We start from the raw sequence: 16,259 nt of genomic DNA on the forward strand, positions 1-16,259 counted from the left end.
AAAAGCAGCTTCTGGAAACAGCTGAGACTAGTGGTACTGATTTAATCCCTTGGAACCTTTTCCTTATCTGCAGCGAAAGATACACATTTTAACAGTCATTCTAAACTTAACATTCAGTGCGAGCTGTAATAACAGGCAAGACTCCTCACAAAACATTCATCCACAGATAATTTTCGGAGTTATGCACTACTGCCAAGAAGTCAGCTACTGGTATCTCTGCTTGTGCTCATTGGCTAAATTTGGCTCTTGTGAAGTACTGCCCAGACAGATGGGCCAGTTTTCAAAGTTAAAAATGGGCTTTTGCAATACTCAAGAAGGAGCAAGGATGCACAGCTCATTGTATCAGGACGGTAATAAGTGTAAGTGTTCAACATATTTGAAGTACAATGAGATAATAAATACATATAAATTACAAATTCAGGCTTGCCTCTTGGGACATGCCTTTTTAACTGGACAAATAACTTTTTTTTTTTTTTTTTTTTTTTTTTAGGTGATCCTCTATATCATTACATTTGATGCAGTTTCTTTTGGGGTGCTTGTAGAGAAAACATTGTATTTGGAGACAAGACTTGGGCCTGGTTATAGCCTTGCACTGGAAAAAGTATCTATTTCTGTGGCCTCTATCTAGTACTTCAGTAGAGGTTATTTTTTCTCTGCTACTGCAGCTATGACGGAAGATGGTGTAAGATATGATATTTTTTGTCTTTGTGTATCCATCTTTAAGAAATTATAATGAAGCTTTTTATGGTGAAGCCATTACACATATAAAACCACATTTAAAATAACTTGATAAAAGTAAGGGGGGTGGTGTGGAAGGGTGAAATAAAAAAAAAAACAAACCAGCAAAAACCCTCTACAGTTCTCAGAGATAATCACAAATACTTTGAATTTTTTGAACCTTCACTTTGTCAGTAATAGCTGTGAAAATTTACTCTAATTAAAGGCATAATTTTGTCACATTAATCAAGTGCTGTGGTTCTAAATAGCGCACAGGCTTTTGAGAACTGGAGAGCTTGACTTTCTGGAAGTGGGGTGCATACTGAATAGCTTGACTCCATTGGGTTTCTTCTCAATTTATATTTTTTATTTTACTTGATAAACACCTGGACCTGATCAGGGCTATCAAAGATTAAATCAAAAGAGGAAAAAACTACTGGGTTGAGGATTGAAGAATGGCCAGAAATTTAGTTTTAGGGAAATGTTAAGTCTTAGAACAAGGACTACTGTGCTGCAGAAGTGTAGCAGGTATCAAAAACCAGACTAGGTAGCTTAGGTGTATTTATGATAAAAAGGAAACCAAGTCACACAGCTCAACAAATATTTTTGAGTCAGGCCTTCGCAGAAACCTGCTAGCTTTTAATATCAACACTATTAATAGTCCAGAGATTACTGGGCTTGTTCAAAGAGAGAGTTTAAAAAGTTTACACTTAAACAGAGTCTAGGTCAAACGCTTTCAGATATCTTTAGCTAAGCTCAGGCAATCTTTTTTATCCTTGCAGTTGTTTGCAAGGAGGGACAGGAAGCCAGGAGAAACTTTAGTTTCACATTCTCACCTATGCAATGCTGCCAGTGCTACACTGGAACAGTCACGTAGATCTTTCTGTGCCTGTTTTCAAATTACTGTATTTTTCTCGTACAATGCTATTCCCACAGAAAGCACAGAAAGCAGCAAGCATCAGGACAGACTATGCGTAGAAAAAAAAAATTAAGTCAATTTGTTTCTTAAATTACTACATTCAAGTGAAATTATAATAGCATTACATTTTTTATTGATCTTTCCTGCAAGTGGCATTTTTGCTGTCATGACTCAATCCGAGCAAAGTTATTTTGAAACATAGAAGTATTTAATTTGTTTGCTAATGTTCCTTCTAATTGTGTTTTTTATTTGCCTGCCATTTCAAAGCAATTACATGACTAAGCCAAAGAAACAAAAAGATACCATGTATATCAGGTTGTAACTATGTAACAAGTTGCACCTGGTGCTAAGTGAAAACATACTTTCTTTTCATGGCTGAACTTCTAAAATGCTGACTAATATCAGCATGCAATTGCCACCGAAGGCTTTCATCCCTTCCTGACTTCAGTATTCTACCTAGAGCACCTACGCCACTTGTCCTTTCTCCCGCTGCTTTGAAGACAGTGAGGTTTAATATGCCATATTTATGCCAATGAATCGATTAGGCAAAAAACAGTGGTCTGGTCTGTGTGGTTGTGTAAAAAGATAGCTGTTTGCAAGCAACGAGCAAATCCGGTCAGTCATCCGACACTGTAAAATTCCAGATATGTTTGCCGGTTTCTGTATATAAGAACTGTTAATCAACTTGGACTTGCACTTCTGTGGTCAGCATAACAGCGAATGGGCTGTTCAGAGGACAAGGAATCCTTCGTTTCATTGGCAATAAACATCCTGCAAAATCAACCGTGACTCAGCCAAAATGAAAACCGTGAGTAGGGCTTCTATGTTGTAAAAATCTTTCTCCGGAGTTGACATTTTGGCTTGTGTGTGATGATTTCTTTGGTGGGGTCAGGAAAACAGCAAAGCACACAGGTCCCAAAACGTTCTGTGTTTTCACCAGTCCGACACCTCCGCTGAGCACGCCGGGCACAGTCAGGTTTCTGCACACAGCTGTTTTTATCAGGGGCTGGGTTGTAATTATTTGACTTTCTGTCAAGGTGACTGACTGACACCATTTCACCTGCTCTGCTTGGTGTCGTCAAACTTCTTCGTACAGCGAGGGGGTGTGTATTTTTGCAATGGCATGGAGGCTGATAAGGACGGCCATGGAATTGCCACACAGGGTTTTGTGTAGGTGAAGCCGGGCAGGAGCTGGCTTGCTTGGCTGCATGGGCTGCCCTGCCAGAGCCCGAGGCACAAGGAAAACCTTTGCCACCCTCTGCTCTGCTCCAAGCTGCGGTGAACGCCAGTCCCGGGCCCAGCCGGGAGCCGAGCTGGCCCACGGGTGCCCGTTGGGCACAAAGGTGACGGGCCTGTCCCCGGGCCCTGCTCGTTCCCGCTTACTCCGAGGCATAACCGCAAACTCCCGACCCCCCGCAGGGACGGGGCAGCTTCGTCAACGATCCCGCAGGCGCTCGGCCAGGTGCCAGGCCCGCCCGCGGCAGGTGGATGCCGGCCGGGCCCGGCCCCGGGCCGCGCTGCCCCTCCGCCCCCGGGGTCCCCTCAGCCGCCCCGCGCCGGCCGGGTGGCACAGCGGCACCGGGGCCGCCGCCTGCCGGGGCGCCTCGTCCCGCCGCCGGGGAGCGGAGAGACGGCTGCCCCGGCCGCGGCGTGGCGGAGGCGGCCGCGAGCGCCCGGCTCGGCCCCCGCCCGCCCCGCGCTGCCTCCCCGCCGCCGCGCGGAGCCGGCGGCCGCCCGCCCCCGCCGCCGCCCGCGCACGTGTGCCAGGGAAGGCGTTCGGTGCCGCTCGCCGCCCGGGCGGCGCTTCCCCCCGCTCCCCGCCGCCTCCCCCGTCCTCCGCAGCGGGAGCGGAGAACAGCCTCCGCCCGACGCGCCCGGCAGCGCCGGGGCCGCTCGCCGACGTGCCTCCCGCGCGGGCGGCCGCCCGGCCAGGACGTCGCCGCCGCCGATGGCCGCCCCGCTGCCCGGTGTGCCGCGCGGCGCAGGGCGGGCGGCGGAGCCCGCGGGCGGCGGCCCCCCTTGCCCGCTCCCCCGGCCCCCCGGGGGGGACCCGCCGCCCTCGCCCCCCGACAGGTAAGGCCGGAGCCCGGGCGGGCGCTGCCCGCTCCCTCGAGGGCCCGCCTGCTGCCGTCTAGGGGCCGGCAGGCGTCCTGCGGGCGGGAGCGCGGGGCTGGCGGGGCCTGAGGGGGCGAGCGCCCCGCGGCTGGGGAGGGGGCGAACCGCGGCGGGGGAGGCGGCCCGCTCCTCCCGGGGACTCAAAAGTTCTTTCCCGGCCCTGCGGGCGCTTCCCCGCGCTGCGGATGCGTCCCCCGCCCCCCCACCTCCCCCCCTTTTCCTGCGAGGTTTCCCAGCGTGAGGCGAGCGGCGGCGCCCAGCCGAGCCTGCCTCGGCACACAGCGCCCAGCCGCCGCCTCCCCGGCGGTGCCTGCCCGGGGGCAGCCTGCTGCCCCTGGGCGCCCCGCCTGCTGCCCCCGGGCTGCTCTTAAAGGCGCTGGTCTCTGCTCTTGGGGCAAGAAGCCGTGAGCTGGGTTTCTCAGGAAGCGTCTGAACAGTTTCGGTAGACCCAGGTTAACAAAATCTGAAAATACTGCATTACAGGGCTTTTCACTCCTTGATGCTAAATGCTACTTTAAAGGAACGTTCGGTGAGGATTTCCAGGTAGTAAAGCATCTTCATGCTGCATTGTTACCTTACTCTGATGTTTTCCCCCACTTTGTACCTAGTGGTGTATGAAATCTGGAATGATAACGATGAAGGTAATAAAGTTAAATATTGAGCTCAGAGCCATCAATTCACACACGTAGAAAAATGTGATTGTATGATGTTGGACGACTCAAATACTTGAGGTGCTTTGGGTGCTGCTCTCCAAATGAAATCAAGTAGGCAAAGTGCTCTTCCATATTTTATGTGAGAAAACCATCGACTGCAATGTACACAGCAGTCTGAACAGCCACGTTATTAATGTGATTATTTTAAACCGGTGCATAACTGAGCTATTCAGCAAGTACAGTAATGATTATCTTCGCTACTCTCACAAATGTTGCTTCGTGATACTTCTGATACAACCAGATTTAAGTAGCCAGCAACTACCGAGACATTTATTTTATGATGGAGCTATGGAGATTCAAATACAAAAGTAATTGGAAACAGAAAATTAGTCTAATGCTTTGCACTGTTTTGTCTTGTCAGTCACTTCTGACTCCTGGTTCTGGTGAAAAAAAATATCCATTTGTTTAAAATACAGTTGTGATGTACTCAGGAAGTATTACTGAGAAGTTACATGCATCCACTGTTGTAATATGTGTACACAGGGAATGGCATGAACACAGGGACAACAAAATATTTACTAATGTCCTTAGGAGCCAATATAAATATATCTGTGCTCTTACTCTGCAAAGACTTACACATATTCAAACAACTTTATATTCAGAGCTGAATACTTGGATTGCTTTCAAGGTAGTGTTAAGCGCTGTATGGTAATAGATTCAGCCTACTGATTAAAATAAAATCTGCACAAAAAAGCTAATTGCTGCAACCAGAAAGTATCCTGGTATTAAGGCCTTCATATGTCATGCATTGTGGTTGGATATTGCAATTTTAACAGCAGTTGTTACAATTATCACTTGGTATTATGTATTTTGTTGAAATAGGAGAAAAAAGAAAGACGACAACATTTTGGAGATCCCATCAATTCCAAATCCTTTCCCCGAGCTGTGTTGCTCTCCATTTGCATCAGTTTTGTCAGCCAGTCTGTTGCCCAAGGCAACTTCAAGAAAAAAGCAGGTAAGATTTATAAATAATTATTTGACAAATACTAAATTGGTTTCATGAAAGCTTGAGGAAAAGCTCAGTTAACTATTAAGTTATTTTTCTAATAAAGCTGTTCCATATTTCTGTAATTGGGTGAAATTTTCTCTGTAGGTCATTGATGAGTGTAGAAAATGAGGTTTCAGGATCTGTGACTTAAGACGTGACTGTTCTTTCACAGAGTCTACATGACTGCAAATTTTTTGGGTAAAGCGGAACCAGGGGTGGGCAGGCGGTACTTTATGTCCTTAAATGAGAAGTTAATTTATTTCTTTCCTTCCTCCCCACCTCCAGTTACTGTCACAAGTGCTATAGCACGGAGGGTTCTAACAGTTGCTGAGCAGCTTCTTTTGTCTGAAGGTCTAATTTTGCTAGGATAATGGAATAAAATTGATGGGGAAGGAGCAAATGCTGTGTACATGGCTGTATTTGATATGCACGTGTGTTTACCTGCGTATGGCCACTGCTACAATTTCCATAACCTTAAGCTGTAAGCCAAGGGAAGTTCTGAGCGGGCAGACAGACCTGGCAGTGCTCTGTCTTAGTATTATCACCCACAGTGCATTTGTTATCCTGAGCAGGGGTAGAGGTTGAAGAGAGAGAGTTTCCAATTAATGGAGATTACTGGTGTCAGAGATCTGTTTCGCTCTTTGAAAGCTTACCAGTCTCATTTTTATTTTCTTGATACTGGGAAGTGTTCTAACAAGGACCTCCTTCACGTTTGTGGTGGCCTGCGAGATCTTTGTTAAGACAGTCTTAACAGTTTTAGGGGTGGTATTGGAGGTGTAAGAACTTACACTGCTGCTGTTTATTTGGTTTTGATGATAGATGTCTGGAAGCTGAAGTTTCTTGTAGTTATATTAACTTTCCTGAAGCTGCCCAGCCATGGCTGTTTCTGTGCACCTGCCAGAGAACTTCACTGGCAAAGTCTTGGCTGGCGTCCTAAGGAGGAACCTTTTCCCTCCTTCCCCAGTGAAAAATATGTATGTGTCTGGGAAATGGTGCTGATTCTATCTTGCCATTTTTTGCCTGTGTTCTAAAAATAGCTATGGTGTCTTCCTGGACTGCTTTTATTACTTTTAGTTCTTCCCTACAACAGCAATGATAATCTGAGGCATTTCTGGTCAGTGTGTATCTAAACATTGCTGATGCAGTGGGGTAAACTTGGGCTAGTTTCACGCTTGGGTAAGGTGGAAGCATTGATAGTCTCTGCAGAGGCAGGAGAAACACCAAATTTGTAGCATTATTTTTCAGAACATAAGGACTGGAAGTCACATTTAAAGAAATTGTTTTACATTACTCATATTGCTGGCTTAAATTCCACTCATTGCGGTAATCTTTGTGCCTGCAACTGGAAAGTAGATTTCCCAAGCATGATTTAACACACAAGGGTCAACTATCTGCTTTTGTGCCCTGTCACGTTTAAAATTACTGACTGGCTTGATCAGTTAAACCAGCTAAGTGTTAGCTTCAGTCTCTCAGAAGCTTCACTGATTTTGCTCTTGTTTCTTCATAAAGGCTGTTGTCATGCCTTTTGTGACAATTTCTTCTCACAGTCCTTAAATTCCTCTGGTTTTCCATTTAGGAATGTAGTGCCCTCTCTGGTAGAAGCAGGATCAAGAACAACTGATTTGCTGACAGAAACGAGCTAAAATGACAATAGTCTGTGGAGGGTCTGGTTCGTTTTCCATTTACCAGAAGAACTGAGAGGAGTCTTCCTGTTATTTTCTGGAGACGTTTTAACAAGTCCATGGTTTCTGTCAAAAAGTCTTTCACCTAGGGGTACCTGTTTATGGCTGCTGCAGGAGAAATGGTACTGGGCTAAGTAGACCTTTTGCCAGATCCAGCATGACCGTTCTGTTCTTCATGTAGAGTTTTTAAAGGTTAAGGCCAAATGGGAACTGTTGAGTTAAGATTTTATCTTTGAAATTCAGGTTGAAGTCTTCTAAAATGTTTGTAACTTGCACGTTTATATTACTTAGGTTTAAAAAGGAGGGAGGGGGAATGCTGAGCAGGTGTGCAAAGAGGAGAAGTTAGCTGGCTGTGACTGTGACTTCCTACAGTTGGCTGCAGAGGCTGTGCTTTGAAATGTGGTGTTTCCACCCCATGTTCTGATTTTGCCAATTTTGTAACAGCTCTGTCTGCAAGTACCTAATCCATATACAAAAATTTCATTGAATATACCCCCGAGGTCATGAATGTTCCTATTACAGTTTGCCAGTTTCCTAATTCTTAGGAGAAACCAGCTACACTTATGCACTTTTTTTTGGTATAGTGTTGACAGCTGTCAGATTTTTTTCTGTTGCCTCTCTGATGATCTACATATGTTTTCAGCGATTCTTCTTTTAGATTGCTTTCTTTCTGATGGAATTTCTTTTTCTGCCGTGTTTTTAATTTCAGGCATAATAAAGAAAAATTACAGAGTGAATTTCTACTTATGTCTAGTAGGTAACTATTATCAAAATAGGTGTTTCTAAAAGAAAAAAAAACACCCAAAGTTATGCCACTTCTGTCTTGTTTTTCTCTCCAGAAAAGATTTTCTGCTTCCAGGGGAAAAAAGAAGTTGTTGCAGTTATCTACTGTCTTATTCATAGCACCTACGACATCTGAAATCTTTCCTCTTCTGAATAGATTATTAACATTATTTTGAATTCTTGTTTTTCTAAGCTGAAGTTCTTACTTTCTTCTGATCTTTTATCATAAGCCTCTCAAAACACTGAACGTGCTGCTTGAACAGTATGTCTGTTTGTGGGGTTGACTTACTGGAAATAAGTTTATAAAAGCAAATCGGTAAAAGTCATGTGGCAGAATAGCGAGTTGCCTCTGTGCTTGGGAAGTAGGACACCTGTGTGTCCGAACAGGATTCACTCTGCCTCATCAACACAGCCGTCCATCCCCTTTCCCCCCCTCCCTACAGTTTGGGAGAGTTGTCTGTTATATCCTCTCAGAATCATAATTGTGACGTGTTAACAGTCATAAGAACAGACTTTCCTTAAGAGGCAACCTTGACTATTTTTTTCTCTTTTAATTTAAAAAATGAAGGGAGGGAGAATGATGGGGTTCAAAATAAGGAGCAAAAGTATAGAGTCAGTGTAATGACAAATTTTATTATCCTAGATGGAGGACTGGGTACTGGGAGGATGGAAAGAACAGACCAAGCTGCTAAGAACGTGCAGACTTGTGCCTCAGATGACCTGTTCTCAGGGGAGCATTTCATGGAGGTGACCCTGTGGAGCTGATGTTATGGTATCACACCCGTGTTTGGGAAGGTGGAATTTTGAGGCGTTTTACGAGTGGGAGTGGGATTACGTATTTAATGTCCTCATCCTTAAGGGAGTAATACAGAGATGGAATCAACAGCTGAATGTATGGATGGCAAGATCTCCGTTGTGGATTGAGCAATCGGTTCTGTAAAAAATCATCAGGTTTGGTATCCTTGTAAGAAATGTAGGAGGGAGTTGAGTGCTTTTGGCATGGGTAATGTTATATTTATATATGTTCAGATAAAATGAATTTTATGCTTCAGGGTGGAAGACTCTTATCTGAAAAGGCCAAAAAACCCCAATCATCTTAGCTCTCATGTCCAACACAGCATGGTCAACTAGGTGCATGGTGGGAAATGTCGCCTTCCTCTGAGAAAGCGACCATTTGCTGTTATTAGGTGGAGTTTGTAAACTTGTATGGAAAATCTAACTGTGTCTTAAAATCTGTGTTCTCTAAGAAGTGTCAAAGAACTGAAAATATAAAACACTTTGTACTTTTGTCTCTAATTATGATCAAAATGGATATTAGTAGGGAAAAATGTTAACTGTAAAAATCATGTTCTGTTCTTTAGTATACTTTTGGTTTTTATTTGGTCAAGTGAATTAAAAAGAGGTTACTAGAGTTTTATGAAAGCTTATTTTTTTAGGTTTTTCTGAAAACAAAACCTGTATCATTTGCACTGGAGCAACAGTTATTGCCCTGCTCAAGGGTAAGCCAAAAAGTGTTTCATCACAAAAGTAGTTCAAGGTAATTAGTACCTTGTTTCTTTAAATTAAATTAGAAGTGCAGAAATAAAACTCAAGTAAATCTCAAGGTGAAGAACAGTCAAATCTTTGGAATTTTATCTTGCCTCTTTTGTCTTTCTTGATGTTCTAAACAAGTAGATAGTTTATAATTTAGAATCCAAATCTACTCCCACAATGGTCTTTCCAGGAAATAAATTGTATAACGAGACCTCAAATACATATTTGAGACCTCAAATGCACATTTGATTGTGGTGGAACATCAATTGTCTTTTTGCATTAACAAAGATTTTCATGTAAAGCTCTTTGGAAAGAACTGAAAGGAGCTTTATGATGAAGAGCAGATGTTTCTTTAAATGTGTGCTATTATAATTTTATGAATACTATTGAGCAGTGACTGTTGTAATTGGAGTACCCTTAATTTTTTTAACAGCTATAGTTTAGGGTCTTCTAGAGTACCCACTTGAAACCTCCTCCTCCAAAATTTTACATATAATTGTGCTAGCAGACCTAAATGGCTAAGTATCTGGTACTTAGACTTTTTAATTACAGATTTTTTGACTGAATTCCTGTTTTCTCTCAACTTTTAAACAACACAAAATGAAAGGATTTTTTATTGAAATGCGATAATTCATGATTTTCCCAACAGTTTCTAAGGGTTGAAATATCTTTTCCAACCAAAAGATGTATTAGTTAAATTTCCTCTGTAATTCCAGTCTGTCTGTTTCTTGTCAGATTTCTTTCCAGGTTGGAGAGCATTGCACATTACCTCCTTTATCAGTTCTCAATCTTTTTTCTCTCCGGCTCCTAAGCATAGATCTGTTTTTCCCATGTCTGCCCTTTAAATTGCACAAAAAAACCCCACCCCAACCTTGGAGTTTGAAAAGCAGGAGGGAAGGGAAAAAGTCTTTCCAACCAATTTACAGATTAACAAAAAAACCCATCCTGTACAGAACCACCTTAAGGAGATCAGAGTTTTTACGTGAAGTCTGTAATATAAGATTTGATTCAATTGAACTGCTTTTTGTGGTGTGTCTCATCTGGTGGTCTTCTGCTCCAGTTTCTGTGGTCTGTTCTTCATTTGAATGACTGTACCCTCCCACCAAGGAAAGATTTATTACTATTACAGTAGATTAAAATTATTTAAAACCCTATTAAAACTTGCCGGTTTAATGTATGTACCTTTGTGCTTTGACCAGTCACCTGAACACTGTTGCAGAAAGTCACAAGTATATCTAGGTAAAAATCAGGAGGCAGAGTTGAACAATTGCTTGTTTCAGCAATAAGGAATATCTCCTGGTTTATATTGAGGTGGCATAGCACAAGCTGTCTGATATAGCAGCCTGGGGAAACTTCACAGTAATCACCTGTTTGTGGTTTTTTCCCCTGTATTTTACTTTACCTTCTTTACATTGATTCATTCATTAGTGTATTTTTGTTATAAAGAATAGCAATTGCTTTCTGTCTTACTTCACGTGAACCCTCAATGTTGTTACATATTAACGCTGTACTTTGTTACTGTCCAAAAACAACCCAAGCAAAGACTAAACATTCTAACTTCACAAAAATAGCATGTGTTTGGTTTTTTTTTTCTACACCACCCCTCCCCCCCCTTTCTAATGAGCAAGAAAACAAGGTCATTCTAACTTTTCTGGTTACTAAGGTATTGCCTCTGCAAGCTTGCTGTTTAATTCACTTACATCAGAAAATAAAAAAAAAATATGAGTGCTGTCAAAGATTCTGGTAAACATTTTGCCAATGTTTGTCAAATGGGAATGATTTTAATCATCCTTTCGATTTTCATTGTTCTGGGCATCATCAGCCTTAAAGTCAAAACTGAAGTTTCTTATCTTTCCTGTTATGACTGTTTTCTCCATAAAAGAAACTTGCCATTTCTCTGCCATTTGGGAAGTTATATTTAGAACAAGAAACCTCTGGTACATTGCAGTAGGTCTAATTCTTTGTAGAAAACCTCTGTAAGTCTGAAAACCTTGATTCTCCAAAAAGCAATTCTTTAATATTAATCTCTTGAATTCTGAGTTGACTACCTGGTATTTTGGTCCTGTGACACCTCTATAGCACTATGTAATTATGAGGTGGCTAGAGCAGGCAATGATAAAACCAGTCTCAATTTCTTTGAATATATGAGACTTGACAGTTAAAGCCAGCTGAAACTGCAGGGGACTTCTGCTCTAATGTTGCTGAGTCACTTTTGATAACTCAGTTTTATTGAGTTTGGCTTTAAAAGATTAATGGATGCTTGGATAGATGCTGATGAATGGAGCTTGAATTCTCATACTTTTCAGAAGGGAATGAGATGTTGTACATACTAACGCTGTTCTTATTCATAATTGTTCCCAGGGATGGGTGCATTTTGTTAGGGTTAGGGTAGAGAACTGAGAAGTTCAGGTCATGTTGTGGCAGCTCCTGACCTGCTGTAGACAGATCCATGATTAAATAAATATTTTATTGACAGATTTTTTTTCCAGGTGGCTTCTCATTCGTGGCATTGTCAGTAAGAGATAATGTGGTAAGTGGGGGATGCAGGATGTCAGTATTGTAACAGCAGAATGCTATTGACGTCTTCCCTTTACAGACCACTGTCTGAACTGTCTTTTGATCAAAACATTCCCATCTGATGTCCAGGGTCTCACAGTCTAGGTTAATCAGAGTAGTGTTTAGTAATATTCATAATGTGTATCATTTATTCTAGATTAACGTTATGATTCACATTGAAGAAATTATCTGGATTGTTGTTTAAAGGCATTATTAAACTAGAAGACCTGAATCCTGTTGTTTTTTGAAGCAGTACTCCTCCCAAAGTATTGAAAGCTTTTCTATTCCCCAAAGGACTGGTTTTTACAGTCTTAAAAGACTTAAATGGCAGAGGTTTTAAGCATGCACATTTAGAATTAAAGTTCATGTCTGGATGTGTGTGAGAGTTCCACAGATCATTTTTGGGTTTTTGTTGCTACAACAGTCTCTATTCTCAGCCAGATAAGAATGAGACTGAGCTTTACGTACCTTTGTATTTCTTCTGGTATTCATTTCATTTTTCCTCAGTTTTCTTTTCTGGTCTTAAAAAAACTCTGTGGTCCTGTTCTGGTCTACTTCTGTCATTTCATTGACAAGTAAACACCTGTTGTATTTCATGTTCATCTGTTTTTATAACATAAACGATTTCATAGTTGTGTAGTCAATGATGAATAGCTAAATTACCTGAAATGCTGCAAGTTTGTTAAAGCTGAGAACTTAAGTCTCTTGTTGAAGGTTTCTGACTTTGACCTCCTTTGAATTAAAAGCTGCGCAACAGATGGAGAATATACCAAGTAGTTTATCACGCATTTTACAGTACTTAAGCTAACATAAGATGATCAGAAATTTTATGATTTTATCACAGTAAAACTTTATTATCCTAGTCTTGGGGCATTAACTGAAGAATAGAGCTCAAACTCAGGTCCATTTCTGGTAGAAGTTTTGGTGCAGATTTTAGCATATCCTTGGGCTGTTGCATTTCTGATGTTCTGACAGTTATTACCTCTTCAAGTAAGAGCTTGAGAACTATAGAAACAGGCAGAGAAATATCCCCATCCTACTTCTGTGCATAAATGTTGCCACAGTAAGAATAATTTAGATTTTACATAAAATATACCTCTGCATAAACATCAGCATTAAACCTGGTTAGTTTTCACCAGTTGGAATTAACTAGATCATGCATATAGTGTAGTCTTTAATATTTGTGATTAGTAAAACAATTTCATAGTCGTTATACATGTGTATCTTCTTGTAAATTATTTACAATAGATAGCTGAGGACTTGTTCTTTCACATAATAATTCCAGAGCCACTAAGACAGTACTGTGGGGTTTTTTTCCCCAATTTTAGCTTCATCATCTTTTAAACTCTTTGCAGTGGTATTCTTTATGCTGCGCCAATATATTTAAGAGAACTAGCTAGAATTGTATGGAAATCAGACCCCATTGGATATGGGACTATTAGAATAGAAAAAGGACTCCTTGTTTTTTAAGTTGCCATCTTAGCCCTCTCCCATGCTTCAGTTGCCTTTGCTTTCAGGACCAAGTTTCCCTTGTGTAAGAAAAAGTATAGAAACTGGCAATAAACCTGAGATCACTTACCATTCTCAGCACCCTATTTCATACAGCGTAGTAGAGGACAATCGGTATCTGTGTCTTGACATGTGCAAAGTCAAGTATAGATGAGTGTCTTTAGGATAAGAGTAGTCTTCTGCTTGGCACATGTATAGCAGGAACCAGGATGGCCAGGCAGTGAGAGCATCAAAATCCTGTTACTGACAGATGATGTTGATTTCTTTGTGTGCATGTGCCACCCATAGAGCTTCCAGTTGGGGATTCCAGGGCTCAGGGATTCCAAAATCTTCTAGCAGCTGATTATTTCTATTAACAAGAAAGGATAGAACTCTAGCAAGTGGTGAAATTATGCAATGATGAATAACCACTGGCCATATTCTCCTTGTTTGTCTTCACCATGTTTAAAGCTGTTACTTCTGAGGGAATTCACACCCATATGACTGCCTTTAGTTTGGCAATGAAGATAAAGGGCAGCCTTCAAGATAGTGTACTTAAGTGTGTCTTCCATGTTAGAGTCCTGATGGGAGTCACCTCAAATGGGAAGATTAAAAAAACCTGCTAATCAGGCCAAAGAAAATTTTTCAAGAAGGGCAGTTGTGGGAGGAGGAGTTAAGAGGGAGAAGAAACTAGACCTCTTTGCTCTATAACTATGAACTTTCTTTTCTCCTGTTTCAGTCACAGAACATTCACTTGCAGCTAATCAACTCATATTTTAGCCCAGTAGTGTATATGATATTTAATACTTATGTCTCAAGAGAGAAGTGTATATCAGTTATCTTAGAGGTGTGCCTGTGCTTCTAATTAGGATACCGATGGATTGTTCCTACCTACTTCTAGTATGTATGCATGTGCTGCGTACTAGTATGTCTATCTCTTTGCTTCTTAACTAGATAATATGTCCCACAGGAAAACTAGATATGGGAGATTGCTTTGTGATCAGAACTGGATTTTTCAATGATTGCATTCTTAGGCTATAAATAGCCTTTTTATATTAGTTATGTTAACTCCTGTTACTGATTGCATTAAGACTTGGAGTTTATGAACAGCTGCAAGCACTTTATAATGGTACAGAAATGGTATCAACTGCTGAGAAACAGGCTGGAAGTTTGCAAGAATTTGTTCTCATAATCACTAGAGTTTACTCCTATGTAGTGAGAAGGAAGCCTGTGCAGTATCAGGGTTTTCTCATAACTCCATCAACACCACTCCATTGGTGTGCTTTTCAGTCAGGCCCGAACCTATTAATTGTGAAACTAGGCAGCTGAAAAACTTTGGAAGGAGTGTGTGTAACAAGGCTTTAAGATCCCACAAGTTTGTAAGGAGAATAGGTGAGGACGGAAACCTGCATTATGGTCTTTGATACTGCAAAATCTAGAGCCGCATTAAAAAGCAGTGCTCAGATTTTTGCCATTGTTCTTGCAGTGTGACCCCTTCTGTGATCCTTCAAGCGGGGATCAACAATCTGGTGAGAGAAGATTTTTTTTCCAGGCTGGTGTGACTTTCTGTAACATCAGCCCCTCTCTGATTAGCATGTTGTAGTATTAAGGATCCAGTAACAGTGTCTTCCACTTTGGTAAACAGACAGGATCTGCCTAGTTTCTGTCTAGTACACTCATTAGGGCTAAAGGAAAAGTGTCCATATCCTGATTTTCATACTTCAACTTACTTCCCATATCTGTATCTTTTGACTAGTTACACTTAATATTTATATCTGACTGTTCTCATTAAGTTATATTTTAAAGTGATTTTCTTTGAAATTTTGTTGAAGTATGGGGGAGGGGGTGTGTGTGTGACTTGTTCAGGAGGTAACAGCTCTCTAATTTCAGATTGTCCTGGAAAGCTTTTTTACCTCTGCTGCAGTGTTGTATTAAGATTTGTGTTAAGATGTTAATTTTCTGGGTAAAATATTAATTTCTCAGGATAGACCTGGGAGAGAGCAAGGGCATTTAGATTTGTCAAATGTGGAAAAATAAGTGCTCTAAATAGTTGAAGATTAAGGGTCCTGCTTGTGATGCTGTGGAAGAAGGTTTAAATCCTTCTCTTAATTTGAAGTGATCTGGTTAGCAAGTCATTGCTCTAAATTGAGCAAAGTTGGCTCTTCCTAGTGTTTTTATATCAAATAATTCTGAATAAAAGGTATCTCACAGCCAAAAGTTTTAATTGGTGGTATTCTGATAAGCTGTAGTCCACGATTTGTTAATTCTGTAATAGTAAATTACTTTGAGTTCATTGTATTAGGGTAACTTTGGAACATGGGGCTTTCAAAGGAAGTTTGTGTGTTGTCTCCTCTGGTGAACTCACTGGGCAATGACATCCATTCTTACCCAAGTGTCCACATAACTACTCATAAGTATGTTCTTAGGGTAATATGCTCCTCATTCATGGAAATGAGGAGCAACCATAAAAATGATATGCTGTGGGTTTTGTGTTGGCTTTTTTGTTGGATTTTTTTTTTTTTTCTTAACATAAGATCAGAAGGAGTTGAAAGGATTTTTGAAAATGATTCCTCTTAAGTTACTTGTTAAAAAGTTTTGTACTTTGCCCTTTGTACTTCTGCCCATGAGACAATGACCTTATTAAATAACACTGAAGATTAAGCATTAATACATTTCTGAAGTTAAGTATCCAGTAGGAGGTTTGTAACTTGGTTCTTTTTTAGCAGGCACTGGGCAAACAGATAGAAGACTCATAGGTATGAAAG

The 16,259-nt window shown here is 41.3% G+C and overlaps 1 protein-coding gene across 4 annotated transcripts in view; it reads left to right on the forward strand.

The window, feature by feature from the left end:
- Window positions 1–2,420: 2,420 nt before the first annotated feature.
- GRB14 (growth factor receptor bound protein 14) overlaps window positions 2,421–16,259 on the forward strand; it is a 67,278-nt gene continuing 53,439 nt past the window's right edge. Inside the window, exons 1-2 of one of the 4 annotated variants that reach the window (XM_027782723.2) lie at window positions 2,421–2,444; window positions 5,287–5,419. In XM_027782723.2, the coding sequence (XP_027638524.2) occupies window positions 2,436–2,444; window positions 5,287–5,419 (142 nt within the window). In that variant the 5' untranslated portion in view covers window positions 2,421–2,435. Of the gene's footprint in view, window positions 2,445–3,532; window positions 3,710–4,078; window positions 4,295–5,286; window positions 5,420–16,259 lie in introns of those variants that run through there. The other 3 variants (XM_055812109.1, XM_055812110.1, XM_027782719.2) reach the window with 3 other exon arrangements.

Source organism: Falco peregrinus, chromosome 8 (assembly GCF_023634155.1).
Source record: "Falco peregrinus isolate bFalPer1 chromosome 8, bFalPer1.pri, whole genome shotgun sequence".
In the NCBI taxonomy this organism is placed as follows: Eukaryota; Metazoa; Chordata; class Aves; order Falconiformes; family Falconidae; genus Falco; species Falco peregrinus.